Source organism: Archocentrus centrarchus, assembly GCF_007364275.1.
Source record: "Archocentrus centrarchus isolate MPI-CPG fArcCen1 chromosome 18 unlocalized genomic scaffold, fArcCen1 scaffold_23_ctg1, whole genome shotgun sequence".
Taxonomy (NCBI): domain Eukaryota; kingdom Metazoa; phylum Chordata; class Actinopteri; order Cichliformes; family Cichlidae; genus Archocentrus; species Archocentrus centrarchus.
Genome location: NW_022060145.1, coordinates 8,357,925 through 8,373,332, shown reverse-complemented (window position 1 = coordinate 8,373,332; position 15,408 = coordinate 8,357,925). Strand labels below are relative to the sequence as shown.

At 40.1% G+C, this 15,408-nt stretch overlaps 1 protein-coding gene across 1 annotated transcript in view; it reads right to left on the bottom strand.

Annotated features, from left to right (window-relative positions):
* The window catches only part of LOC115775067 (phospholipid-transporting ATPase ABCA1), a 173,421-nt gene that overhangs the window by 126,106 nt on the left and 31,907 nt on the right, over positions 1-15,408 (bottom strand). The window contains 5 exon segments of the mRNA XM_030722513.1: positions 4,763-4,939; positions 7,245-7,450; positions 10,177-10,371; positions 13,085-13,201; positions 13,896-14,035. Of these exon segments, the coding sequence (XP_030578373.1) occupies positions 4,763-4,939; positions 7,245-7,450; positions 10,177-10,371; positions 13,085-13,201; positions 13,896-14,035 (835 nt within the window).

The window sequence follows — 15,408 nt, the reverse complement described above, 5'->3', positions numbered from 1 at the left end:
CATTTTCTTTTCTCTTTTTTTTTTTAGAATTACAGTGCAAAAGTCTTGAGCCACCCCTCATTTCTTTATATTTTTTCTAGGTGCATGGATTTATTGAAACATATCCAAACATGGAAATACAATATATAAGGAAAAACAGTTGGTACAATTCTAATAAGCTTGAAAGTATTTGGTGTGACCACCTTTATTCTTCAGCACAGCCTGAACTCTCTGAGGCAGCTTTCTTCTAATTTCTTTAAGCAGTCTTCAGGAAGAGTTTTCCAGGCTTCTTGAAAGACATTCAAAGCTCTTCTTTGGATGTTTCTGCCTTTTGTTCTGCTCTCTGTCAACACGATCCCACACTGCTTCAATGATATTGAGGTCCAGGCTCTGTGGAGGCCAATCCATGACTGATAGTGTTTTTCTACCAGCTGCATCTCTCAGGTGCTGTGTTTCACGTCTTTGCTGGATTTTTTCATGTTTCTTAAGGACATGACTTTCTGATACTCTTCAGCTGCTGTAGCTGTGTTTTTAGGCCCGATACTTCTTCTTTTTCCTTGACTTGTCCAGTTTCCTCAGATTTTTAAATACACAATGCCGAAATATGCCAGGTTTTCAGCTAATAGGTCTTTGGCAATCAACTTGTTGGTACAAAAATAGTATTTTAACATCCATCCATCCATCCATCCATTCGCTTCCGCTCATCCTGTTCAGGGTCGCGGGGGGGCTGGAGCCTATCCCAGCTGTCATAGGGCGAGAGGCGGGGTACACCCTGAACAGGTCGCCAGCCTGTTGCAGGGCGTATTTTAACATTCTACTGAAAATTGTCAGTACAAGGACTGGACTGAAAATGAGTGAAAAAGCAGCCAATGTCCAAAGAGAAACTTTGCCACAGGACGTTTGGCTCCTTGGAAGCAAAACTTTTGCTCAGCAGTGAAGTAGTAGTAGCTACATACACACAGTGATTCACACATAGTATGCTTCTTGTAGAAGAAAACAAAACAAATGTCAAAAGTGATTTTTCATTTGCATTACAAAATGAAAACACTTGAACTGCTTGGGCACTACGCAGCATCCCTCTATGGGCCTTGATCTGATATTAGTCCCACAGAGCTAAATGTATAAACAAACTCATTAAGCAAATCTTTTATAGTGAACTTGGGTATAGTATTAATCATTGTGTCAAGCGCTACACACTGTACGGAGTATTTGCAAATATTGAAATTCCTCAGTATCCTGCTGTCAGATTTATTGTTTTATTTTTTTACTCGAGGCCAAATCAATATACATGCCTTCTGTTCCCCATCCCCTCTAAACAGGGAGAAATATTTTTGTTTTTTTGGAAAGCTGAAATTGCACTATCCAGTATTAAAAGCCCTTTTTTTTTTTTTTTCAGCCATGGTGACAAAAGGCTTTTTCAGCGTACAGAGAGTCATGCTGGGAATATTTTCTGATGTCATTAATACAGCTTGTCGCCGCACAGCACAGAAACACTATGAACATGAAACAAAACATCAATTGCAGATTTTTGCTTGTTATATGCTTCAGATGTTCTAATTATGCTCCGCTTTTTCAGGCACTCTCAGTAGTAACGGTACACACATTGGGTTAATTAGCTACTGAAGATGGACAAAAGCATATTCCCCAGCACATCCTTGAGCTGAACATTTGGCACGTTCAATGCCGGCCACTAGTATCTAACATCAAAACCATGTGAATGTGAAAGACCTATTGATGGGGAGCACAGCCTCAGGATCCAAACAAGGCATGCCTCTGATTCAGGAGCGTGCAATGGCTTAGAGGCCACTGATAAAGGGCCTGTTTATGTGCTATCAGAGCCCGCAGGGGTCAGGCTTTATCCCGCACTGTCACTGCAGCCCTGTACACACAGTGTGAATATGAAGACAGTGGGAGCTAATACAGTTTAGTTATCTCAATTTCAAAATGCCAACAGGGTCAGCTGTGGTTGAAGGAGTCCAGATTGCTCGTAGTTCATTGTGCGTGCTGCTGCCAAAAGGTACGAGGAGGAAATGAGGAACACAAAAAGGAAATTATTTCTAAGGCTGGTTTGATGATGAGGGCTGGGGTCAGTGCAGATAATGCTGGCTTCTTAGCTGAAGTTTATCAGTGGAGTAAGAAAAATTGTTTATGTGAGATTAAAAGCAGACCTACAAAGATAAGAAGAAAGTGACGATAAGGTCTCACACTAACAGGGTCATAGGCAACAGCTTCCTGGGCTGGTGTCAAAATACTTCCTGTTTCGTTAATATCATAACACATACTCAAATTTCAATATGTGACTGAAATAATAGAAAAAAAAAACCCTCAAATGTCAAGAATAAAAAAGATAAAAACAAAAAAAAATACTAAACTAAATACTAAAATTTATTTTAAAGTGTAACATATATATATATATATGCCTTTGTTTTTCCTATTGTTAAATTGTATCCATTCATACACTGCGTCTTATACCTTCCAGGTGGAGAATATTACATTCTGAATGGGACACACTGTATCTAAAGACTCAAGTTTTTTTAAATGACGCTTTAAAATCAGACACTTCCTTGCAGATGTGAGAAATGACAACCCCGGGCCATAAGCATCTAAATGCACAGCGTGCTTTCCTTCTTCCTGCCTGGTAAGACACAGTTCAAGATGAAAACAATTACCAGCAAAAGTTACTCCCCATCATGCTTCTCCACATCTGAGCGCATCTGCCTTTGTGTGATTTCACTCTCAATTATTTATAAAAGAAAAAGCAGTTTTCAAGTGTTAATAATTCATAGAAATGCCCAAATGTCTCTGCAGAGGAAAGAGTAAATGGTGGAGTGACTGAGTGGTACTGCAGTGGTTTGTGGCTCCTTTTTATCATCTGTAATTATTAATCCTTTGTTTCAGGAAGATGGGCACTGAAGCGAAGAGGCTAGTGTGTACGAATAAGCTGTACCTTGACTGTCTAATTTAAGATTGCTATCACAACAAAAAGATGACCAAAAGGAAACTGTGGCTCTGAATCTGTGCACGAATAGCAAATATAAAAAAAAAAAAAAAAAAAAACCTGCTGTTGGCTTTTGGTTGTTGCTGTACTGCTAAAAAGTAGTATAGTGGGAAAATCTCAGTCGTCTTCCATCTGCAGGTTTTGTATTCTATAAGCAGTGGTTCTCAGTGTGGGCTTCACTTAAAGAGCTACCAGGCTTCAAAAAAGAAAAAAAATGGCACTGGCTTGGTTTCCTCAACAAAAAGCTTACTTAGCTTACTTAGTCTTCTTCGTCCCTTTTGGGACATAAGGCCTCTCTCAACAAAAAGACAATGGGGTTATACGACGGTATTTTGGGCTATGGCAGAAATATATATATATATATATATATATATATATATATATATATATATATATATATATATATATATATATATAACCAGCCCCCTTCAGACTTCAGAAGTATTTATGCCACGTATTTATGCATTATGTTGCAGAACAAATGTGAAATTTATGCTAACCATGCAGCTAACCATAAACACATCCAAAAAGTCCACTGCCTTTGAGACGAGGGAACTATGAGTGCAAACATGCTAACTCAGTCTGGGTTTTAGGACTCATGCAGCTCTCTATAGAGGTGATGCAGTAGTATGGATAATTTAAAGATGACAATACACCTTTTAGATAAACATTTCCACTGGAGTTAGTAGTTTAACTTAAATTAGGGGACGTTAGGCCTATGTCCCCTAATGCATTTTGGACAACATTACTCAAAGCGTGCATTTCAACAAAAGCATACTTGCAGATATTTACAGCTCACATACGGGAATAACATGTTCCCCCGTTACCCCCAGAAGGTTGATTCACTGAAAATGTTGTGCTATCCAAACCACATGATGTTTTAAAATTAGAGCCCTAATTTCTGTAAATGCGTTTTCCCGTGGGCTGAGAATATTTTGCGCCTGTTGAAAGTGAGGGTATTGTGTTGCTGGACTTAAATCTCACTGGTAATTATCTTTTCTCTTGATGGCATCACTGGGTTTTTCCTTTATTAATGGGGATCATAATGTTTTGTGAATATGAGATTTTTCCCAGACTCGGAGGAAATCATGCCTGTAGAAGATTTAGTGTGATACCACATCATTTGTGTCCCCCAGGTGGATGATCAAACAAGATGGGAAGCCAGCGCTATCAATAAAAACATCAAGAACGCGGAGGGAAGGCTGCTATCAATTGTTGCGTGCAATGGAACTATGTTGGACGTGTGGTACTCTATGCTCACTTTGCTGAAAAGGAAGTACAAGAAAAGGAAGGCATTCAAAGTGGTTGCTTAAATAATTCAGCATCCACCAACTATTCAGGAATTTCCTGTGGTTTGACTAAAATCAATAGTTTGGGCTCTCTCTTTTCCTCTCACTAGCTTCATGCATTTCCTCCCTCTTGCAGAGAATCAATTCATCACTAAATTCACTCTTAGATTTTAGATTTTCATTATTTACTTTTAACAATGACAGGGTGCTCCCCATCTTAGTACCTACGTCTGTGATCGGTGAGAGTGCGGGACACTAGCAGAAGGAAAGCGCATAAAATAAATAGCAAGTTACACAAGTAAGAGTAAACAGCTTTCCAAGGGGGAATCTGAAAGGGGCTTAGAGACTGAGGAGACCAGAACTAAATTGTGTGGTGGCAGCAAGTGGCAACTCCCCAGAGTGAGCAAAAGTTTATTGCTGTATTTCTCCTTCCTCTTCTTCTATCCACAAAACTGACAGTAAAAAAAAAAAAAAAAAAAGAAGCTTTTGTACTCACGCGTCATCCACAAAGCAAGGATATGGCATTTGCTGGGCAAAAACACCCAGTGGTTGGGTTGTTGATGTCTGTATCCGTATAATGCCATGGTCCATCATATCCTGCAGGTAGGCGAAGCCTCCCCATATATAGCGCAGGTCGTTAAAGGAGTTGTCTCTGGCTCCAGGAGACCATGACCTTATTAAAAGAAGACAGACCATGATGTTTCTTAGCAAAGGGCAAGTAAACTACAACCAAAATGGTCAGAAATACTACTGGAGTATAATAAGTTATTTTAGAGGTCATATAGAGCAACTGTAAACTTTATAAGACCAGGAAAAAAAAAAGGCCTGATTCTCTGACAGGACAAGCATGCACATTATTTATTTTTTTTTTATATCTAGACTTACTCCTGACAGTTTGGAAAATATTCTCAGCTTTCTGCCATTGAGTCTAAGGAGAAGATATACAGGCCCTTCTTACATAAGCTTTCTAACGCATCAGTTCAAGAAAAACAAGGTATAATTAATAACGCTAATTATGGCTCTGTTCTGTTTAGATGGTCGGGGCCCTGGTATGGTGTATGCTGGCTCACTGCAAATGCAGTGAAACACTAAAGAGAACTGGAACATAATTAATTTGCTCAGTTGCACCTGTGCTTACCCTGCTATGATGGGTCATAATGTCTGCTGCAGACCGCCTATCACAGCTTTATAGCTTCAAATGAGAGCTAGGTTAGCATACAGATTTGACATGGGGAAAAGGAGCTATAAAAATAAAGTTGGACTCTTTAAAAAGAGTTATTAATGATGACAGTTTAGCACTTAGCTTAAAGATGAACGCAGAAGAAAACGGGTCTTTAGTTCTGTCCAAAGGTAAGAAAAAAAAGCCTCTGAGACTTTTGGACAGCTCTGGTCTAACTACTTCCTGTCTGTTCCCTGTTGCTAAGCTAATCAGCAAATATTCTGACTTTGAATAACTGTCGGTCAGCGCCTTTTCTCGACTTCTTGTCTTGTTTGAAAAACAGTTCCAAACTGAAAGCTGCGCCAGTATTAGAGATGCAAGTTCACAGGTGGAAGTAATTGTCGAATGCTGCTAAGACATCTTTGATAGAGTTTTTAGCAAAAAGAAGTTTGTGTGCAAGAACAGTATATATCATCATTTTATCAATTGGAACAAACTAAAGTAATTATTCTGAGGTCTTTGCAGAGGTCTCAAACACAGGTTTATAAAAATAACTTTGGGGGCAGAGGGGTTATTGTTGGGAGATTTACTTCCAGATAAAGGTAAATGGCTAGAAAGTACAACCAAAGTTGTAAAAAAAAAAGATATTTCTAGTCTTGTCACAACCATGGAAATCAAAGTAGTTTTCCATCAGATGATGTTGTATTAAAATAACCAAGACTTATGCATTTAATTTCTTTATTGCAACAGCATTATCAATACTTCTTGGTTTGGAAGAGTCTAACTCTAGCACCTCTAGTTAGAATTGAGAGGTGTGCTATGATGCCAGATCAGTTGGAAGTGATATGTTTTTACACATTCTTTTATTTACAGATTGTTTTCAGTGAAATAGATTTTCTGCTGGGGGAATATGTTTTATATGTACAAGTTCTTAAGCTGCACCATACTAACATCATGAATGAAACTCATCTATAAAGTTACAGCAGTGCCAACTATGCATTGCATTGTCACTGGAATTTGCATGTATTCGGTCTGATGTGATGGAACAAATATGTTTTTATTCTTCATTCAAGTATAGATTCAAGCTGCTAAAACTTGCAGCTACACAGGACGCACACCAAGAATACCTGTTCAATCAATAAACTTTATTTCATTCTGATCTGCCAACAAACTAAAGCGATTTCCAAGTCTCTTTTATTAGGCTGTAGCAAATCCCAAGATTAATGATTTTACAGCATTAATCTCTTGTCTCACCTGCAAAAGTGTTGTATTTTATGTTCTTTATAGATTTTATCACTATTTTTATCATCATCATCTGATAACATCTCCGATTGGAGCAGGTAGCACTCACAGGGATCGTTTTGTGTGGAACAAGAGTCACATGGCACATGAAACACCCCTTAATAATCCCAGTTTAGGAGACAAAGTTGATAACACTTTTGTGACATCTGTTATCTCCGACTGGGATTTTAGGTTTTGTCAAGCCAGCTAACATAAAGAAAGCCCGGATTTTTTGAACCTTCTTCATAGTATACCCCTCTGTACTGCACGTGGAAACAGCGGCAACAACTCTGCGTCATACTGGAACAACTTTTTGACCCAACAGATAATGTGTTATAATGTTTGCTGGGTAACTGTCTCCTGGCCTCGTGGCCTCAGATTTACCATGTATAGCATCAAGTTCATTACTCTAGCTATTGGCAAGGAAACAAATAAACATATATCCACAACATCAATCAAATGTGCAACATAAGAAATGGCATAAAGGAAAAATAAGAGAAGGTTATAGTTATTTGTATTCAACAGAGAGGTTACATACCTTGTTTTTACTCTCCTGGTACGCTCGACTTCATCAATGTCCATGCGGATCTTGTACTTGACATAAGGAGGCGGGAGGCTGGAGTTCGGCTGGAGGTTTTCAAAGACAATGCCAGCCCAGAAAGTACCGTTTCTTAGAAGATCCAGCGCTCTGTTCACCAGGTGGCCTTCAGTTGGTGCTGCCTCAAACTTATTCAGATCTAAACACTGTCAGCAAACACAGAGCCATCACACAAATGTCATACTTTTCTATAATCCCATTATATTTACAGCAAACCGTTCTGTTTTTGTATTCTTTCAGTGTCCGCAAAAGACAGGCGGGATCTCACTGGGAGAAAGGCAGATGGATATTTAGCAGAGAAAGTATCATTCAGCTATTGACTAAACAACACAGAATGCAGTTCCAAATTATCTGGAGATGCCAGGGGGTGGGAAATGTTTTGGGCTTCAGTAGAGACAAGCAAATGAGATACACCCTTGCTAGCATTCCCCTGCTCTGTAGCCTTGTCCCCCTGTTTCACGAGACGATAATGAGCTAGCCATCCTGGGAGGCAGTCACACCTGACAGCTGTCCACACATCTCAGTGCTGCAATAGTTTTATCATTTCTCCCCTCAGGAATCCTGTATAGTATATCCAGCTATGGTAGGAAACAAATATCACAAACAACACCATTTGTTCGGCACATACTGGAGGATATTAGAGCAGAGAAGAGCTACATGAGCCCAAAGTTTGGACAAGTGCTAAATGAAATATAGGGACAAGCTGTGCAAGCTGTAGCTAATCCTGGTTAACAGAGGCCTCAAGCGAGCCACCACATCATTTGAGCAAATATAGATGGTAAAAAGCATCTTTATTTAAATCTATTTGTAGGAACGATGTTTTTCTTAGAGATATATTTAGTGAACCTGATTCTTCTGCATTTACATTTATCCTTTGGAGCCTTTCCAATCTGTGTTTAATCAGCTATTTGCGCCGTTACAAATCAACTTTATCTGCTCATGTTAATGAGACTTCACAAGTTATAACAGCTCATATAGTCGCGTCATCCTCAAGTGCCCTTAATGTTTAAATAAGATTAGTGCAGCACAACATTCTCGGTAAGCACCAGAGCAATTTCATCTCAAGCTCGTGATTAAGTTCTATCCCCAGAGTTATGAAAATGTTGCAATGACAACGTTCACTGCTGTCGCCATGAAAAATTTCATAATGACCTTCTATGCTATTTATAGGCCCATTTCTATTGTTTTCACTTTTTATAAATCTCACCACTGTTGAATTAAACAGGTTTATGAAAGAGATGACATACAGTCTGAGGCTCTAATTTGCCTCTGTGCTATTAAAAAATAAATAAAAAGATGCAGCCTGACTCTTCAGCGTTAATGCCGGTGGTGGCAACATGGAGAGCCATGCCAATTAGAAAATGAGCACAAATTGTTGGGCTTTAATCTTTGGAAAGTAATTGGCTCACACCAAGAATCATTTCAAGGATACAAATGACTCATTTGTGAGCACACATTTTCAAGGTGTCTAACTCTTCTATGTCTTGCACATTTGAAACTTGTTAGCCTGTATGCTAAAGCAACCAGTTTGTGCTAATAAAGGATTGTAGTTGGCATTGCATTGTCTTACTAACCTTATAGCTATGCCACGTGTTTGCAATGGCAGTACTGAAAATCATTTCCCTAAACATGTCCAGACAAGAGATCACTGCAGTGATAAGTGCTCCTGATCCATTCTGAGCAATGCAGTTTCCATTAGGGCAGTGAATAGATTGCATTACAATGGAATTTTATTGTCCGTGTATGGCTAATCCCGAGGGCCTAAGCTGTCATTTTACCTGCAGTTGGATTGATATTATGTGTGTATATGGGAGGGCAGGTGTGGGTGAGGGTAGGCATATATTTGATCATGTAGTTTTTGAACTGTGGCACAATCAATATACAGTATGAGCATTAATGCTGCGTGTGTTCCAGCTGGATGATGCTATTTCAGATTCACTAGCCCATAGCAATACTTTTTTATGACTACCAGGGAAGGGATGCTGCAGTAGATCTTGGTGTGCATTTGACAATTCCTTAAGTCAAGGATGTCAAGGCTCTTCAGGTTTAATGAACAAAAGAGGCCTGCTCTCTAAAGACTCAAAAGTTGAGTGTGAGAGTAAGACTTTTAAAAAAGGAAAAAAAAAACATGACTGCTATCTGGATTTTGGCTTGAACACTAGCAGAGCATGGAACAAGAGAAGAGCTCAGAAACAAAAAAGACACTGTGCTAAACATGAGCACATTATGCCTTAGATGCAAAGCACCCAGCTCACATACTGCAGCACTCCTGCTAGTCTGCCAGAGTTGTGTGACAGTTGTGAGCAGAAAGATACAAGAGCAAGTTAAAGCAAAGCAGAAATGATGTGAGCGATACAAGATTCACTAAATCTCTGTCTCAAGTCTGTAAATAGAGAGGGAACTGTTTATAATTTACGACAGTAAAATTACCACTAATTCAATAAAAGAAACCATCTGATAGACAAGATGTTGTTGCCAAGGGTTAGGGTGGGTAAAGTTAGCTCATTTGGATCGTGCTTTTAGCAAAACCGAGAAAAGAATGCTCATTCTTACTTTACCAAAAGACAATTTTGCTTGGGTATTTCAAAGGTCATGAGGCACTTGTTTTCAGTAGAAACTCCAGCCAAAGAAATCACATGGGTAATAGGTAAGGAAAAAAATAACAGAGGGAAAGGCGAAGAAAGAACACAGGTGGAAAGGTGAAAAAATAGGTAGTAAGAATCATGTTTACAAAAACTTAAATGGCAGAAGAACAGCCCACTCTTAGAACATCTTTCACTTTACTGAAGAGGTCGCAAAACTCTGTGGAAGCCAGGTTTATGAGGCGTTTCGCATTTGCAAAAAAAAAAGCACCAGCAAATAAATCACATACACCCAGGAAAGTGGAGAGAAGCTTCAGGATTTCAGTGGTGGAGTTGTAGACATTCCGCCAGTTGTACGGTGGCATTCCGGGTGGACGATTTTCCAGAGGCCCGTTGTACAGGAAGTTGGCCAGCTGCTCCATCCACTTTCTGCCATCGGGACGCTCATTGAGGGCAGCAGCAAACACGGGATTCGCCAGCAGAGCCTGATTTTGAAAGCAAGAAGATGGGTTCATTTATACTTACAATGGCCACCTGTTAGAGGCTTTAAATTAATGTGGTATGAACCTAAATAAATATTTATGAGGACCGAAAGGCTTTAAAAAAGGAAGGATGAAAAAGCATGGTTCTTGGGGGGGGGGGGGGGGGGGGGGGGGGGGGGGGGGGGGGGGGGGGGGTGGGGGGGGGGGGGGGGGGGGGGGGGGGGGGGGGGGGGGGGGGGGGGGGGGGGGGGGGCTTTTGCTCTTTGGCTGGAGCTTACATTCATTTTTCTGCAGAATTAATTAACCACATTAAGATAGATGGCAGTGTTGTACTTGCAGCTCCGAGATGCACATCAACTATTCTCCTCTATGGCCAAGAAGTGCTCCTTTACAGCACAGAGTGTGGATGTGCACAAATACGGCAGCATATGCACATTTGCATGCTACAGATACGTTAGGACCCACAGAGAGAACAAATGCAAATCAAATCTCCTCCCTCTAAACACACAAACACGGCCGCATATGCACAATAAAGCGAGAATGGCGCAGGTCCTCCTCTTCAATCCCCTCTGCTAACATGATAAGGAACATGTATGTGACTCACATTCAGCTCACGTCACAGATCAAGCTGCACTTTCCATAATCATACAACAAATTAATAAAGTATGTTGAGAAGGGGGACAAATTTAACTTTGCTGCAGTGGCCCACTTACATACAGCACATATATGAATATGTATGTGGTTTTGTTTGGAGAAATAACCATTTCTGAGCTTCTTAAACAAAAATCCTTTGAGAACAAGGCTATTTCACTCCCATCTATTGATTTACATGTGTTGCTCTCAAGTTACCACAACCATTCCCCTCCCTCCCTCTCACACAGTATTCCTACACTTTCCAGTTGCTATAAATTAAGAAACGAGTAATAATCTGATACTGTTCCCGTAATGACAGCTTTACATCAAACTAAAATGAACTTAAAACCCACAAAGAAATCAAGTCCTTCATTTGTAAGTGCAGCCCATCTAATGCAGCTAAATGTGGCTAACATTTTAAAGCGGACTCCTGACTTTTGGTCAGCAAAGGGCGCTGCATGTCAATGGAGCACTGGGGCCTCCACAGTGTGAAATTCTGAGTTAAAGATTCAGATATATTCTGCCCACTGTGCTCAGTGGCATTTCAGTGTCAACAGTTTTGATGATATTCTGCTTAACCTAAGGACAAATTGTCAAATTAAGTAATCTCTACGCTGCATGTGACCTTTTAAAGAAAAAAAAAAAATCAGTGCATCTATCATTGTGGGTGAAGCATTAAGGACACGATCCATCAAAATCGTCTTGTGAAAAAAGAAATTCAGAGCCGTTCTGAAAGAGCAATAAGAGAGTTACGCTGGCAAATTGACCGTAACTTTTTAAGCGGTTCGGTAGTTCACCTCTTCATCCGGCTACTGCCGCACGCGGTTAAATGTGCAGCCCAATGCTTAATGTTCAGTGGCATTTAAGCCACACAGATATGCCGTTTTAACCTTGTGGTCATGTGGTAAAGTGAAGAATTGAACTGTGTTTACCTTTAAAATACTGGGTCCCCAGTGAGAAGCTAATCCATATATTTGCAAATAGATGACAGGTTACATGCTGTAGTTAAGATAGTGGAGTGTGGGAAGGGTAATGTCCAGGATGTGACAGCAAGTCGCACTCCTACAGTTTACAGGATTTAGTCAGAGGTACAGTCTTCGAGATTTTCTGTTCTGCTGCTGAAGAAGGAGCTGCTGTAAATACACGCACCATCAAACAGCACTTGTTCCAGCTGTAACTACAGGTGTCACTGAACCAGCCAGGACCGTAATCCTACAGAATATAACGATGTAAAGGCAAAAAGCATTCCCAAACGCTCTTTATTTTGAAGCCATCTTCGAGCATATTCACAGCGTGTCCTTTTATTCCTTTACACCCTAAATCATCCAACTCAGATGTAGCTGTGGTGGTGATGGTAATTGGTCCATCAAAGTGAAACGTGTCTGTGACCTTGAATGACCTCTGAAGATGACAAACCTCTGAAGCCACCAGCTTTGGAACAAGAGGTGGACAGAGGGAGAGAGAGAGGGAGCTGGGTGGGGAGAAATGAAGACAAAGGAGGATTGCTGGTCCATTTGTGTAAAGGTTAGGGCTAGGGTAATGAATACCCTAGCTATATGGAGCTCCAATGTCTGCTTCCCTCCAGCTGCCTATAAGCTCATTTGGAGTGACACTGGAGTAATGTCAGTGTCAAGGAAATACGGCGAGAGGCAAAGAGAGGGAGAAGAGGAAAGGAAGGAAGAGATAGAAGTGGTGGCAAAGAGTGCATGTCCTTTACTTCTATAGATAATCCTTTCTGCTAGGATGGAAAATTATCCTGCACTTATCCATAATTACTTTCCTCTCTATGTCTCCATATCTAACAGAAGGTGTGACAAAGCGATGTACACAGCATGTATATTCTCACATGCAATCGATTTAAGGCTCATTATTTAATATTTAAAAGAAAATACTGCAGCAATTGTTAAAGACGCTACTGTATGTTTTGTGCTTTATGTAGCGCCGCTGCAAAACGTAAGTGCACGTAAATGCACAAGACTGTATATTAAATGTTTGCAATTTGACGGCAGGTTTTTAAAATATCATTTTAAGAATAATATATATTTGTCTGGAACTTTTTTTTTTATAAAAATGAGAGTCTCACCCGTATTGTATTGACTTGAGAGCTATTTTGTAGGAAATCCCAAACACGGGGCCCAAGTTCGTCCCAAGAGTCAGCAAGTTCTCTTAATATGGCCAAGGTGTTGAAGGTGCTATTCGCCTGAAACACAAAAACAATAATGTATCATTTTACACATTTATCTCACCTTCTCCTCGCTGAAAGTCTGGCTGAGCCAATACAAACATGAAAGTAGTCCACAACTGCACTTTCAGTTAATCTCCGTAGGAACTCATCACACTGTAACCACTGCCACCCCCCATTGTGTTGAATGTAAATGGGGTTATTTACCCCTGAACACTGACTTGTAAACAGCCCGACTGTGTCGGGAGTGAAGAGGGCCTCCTGCGCCAACACCGGCCGCTCGCTGTGAAGTCGGCAGGTTTTGCTCATGCTCATTATGTACTTTCAATGCAAAATTCGCACAGCATGTCTGCTGTTGTTTTGGATGCAGCTATCAAAATGATGCAAATCTCTGGCAGAAATGTCATGTCATGGAAAACAATATATATTTATTGCGGTGCATGAACAAGCCTTCTGATTAGATGCTTTATTTTCTTTTTTACACTAATGTGTGACATCCTGTTTTTTTTCCCACAGGCACACTGGAGGCGTCTTCTACCTGCAATCAGCCTGATCCCATTTGGAAGTAAATAAATGTATAAAAATATATATATAGTGGCTTTAAGTTTTCATTGCAAATGTAACTTAACACTGGCCAGAGCAAGAGCTTCTTTTCAAGTTCACAAAAAGTCAGTATACATATAGAAACCTTTCATTTCCCCTCCAGACCTACTTCTTTCACCAGGAGACGAGCAGCAGGTGTATCAGGTGCGTAGAGGACTTTCCCTTGCAATAATGGCTTGAAGGTGCTCCAAATGTAGCGCAGACCAGGTGTGCTCTCCAGGGTGTCGACAAGAGTCTGACAAAAAGCATCTACGGAAGAGAGGAGGTGAGGAGAGAAGACAGGGAAAGTCATGGCAAGACTACGAAAACAACTCTAAATCTCATACTCCTCTGTGGATACTGGATGCACTTTCATGGGACTAGAGGAAAGCGGAGAAACAAGTTGTTTGATCTGTGCAAAAATCATAGAAATTGAAGTACCCAAGAAGCAAACATGATAAATATTGTACATGAGGTTGAAATTCATATGTGGCTACCAAACAGACCTCTCAATGCTTGTTCTCAGCATAGTTTGAGCAAATATGAACATAGCAAAGGTTTCAGAAAATCTTCTTGACTTCTCCATTTATTGTATTTCTAAAGCAAAGCATTTACTTCATATAGCAATAATAGTTTTATTAAACATTTATATAGTTTTGCACAACTGTTGAAAAAGCAAATGCTGAGAAAAAACCACTTTCAAAAGTGGAATTTTGAGAATCATATACAATCATTTGCACCAATGCAAAAGAGGAGATTGCATTGATTTAAAAACACACAGTATGAAAGAATGCTAACATCAGTACATTGCGGTACTCTGTGTGCCAAGTGAATGCATTTGCACCATACAGACAGTACTGATGCAATCACTGGACTTCACAACAGGACTGATTTTTAACAACTCCTTATTGTAGAGGCTTGATTAAAGCTGGGCTAGCTAAAATGCTTTTACTGCCTCTAAACAAGAAATCCATTCTATACTTTCTGTAATTGTAATTCTAGACCACCTCACCTCTTCTACGCTCTGTTGTCATGCACATTTCTGGCCTTTCCAACCACATCAAAAGAGCAGAGGAAGGTATGATCGTGAAAAGGCCACAGAAACAACAACGGCGTAGTGGTGAAATTTGGTAAACAGAGAATGTGACCTAGGAGAACAGGACTGGAACCTAGTAGGAATCCAAGAGTTAGCATCATAGACTGCAAAGTCTAATTTTAAAACTGGTTCATCTTAAACAAGTATGAGGTGACTTTTATGCACTATACACCTCAACGCTAGATGACTCCATTCTGTAACGTTATGTGGTCTGCCACTTTGTGGATGAGTTGCTGTGGTTCTTCAACACTTCCACTTTGCAGTAATAACACTTAGAAATATCTAGAAGGGAAGAAAGATTACAAACAGCAACAGTGGCATCCTATTACACTACCACACTCAAACTGAGCTCTTCAGAGCGACCCAATACCGTCCATACAGCTATGTACATGCTTGTCCGGTTGGCCAGTATTTAGAACACAGACAAGTGGGCAGTGACATCACTCATTGCTTACTGAAGTCACTGAAGCCTCCCACTGAACATTTTGGTCATCAACATCTTGGTATTTTGAAAGTGGACGTGACAAACGTGAATCTGATTAAGAAA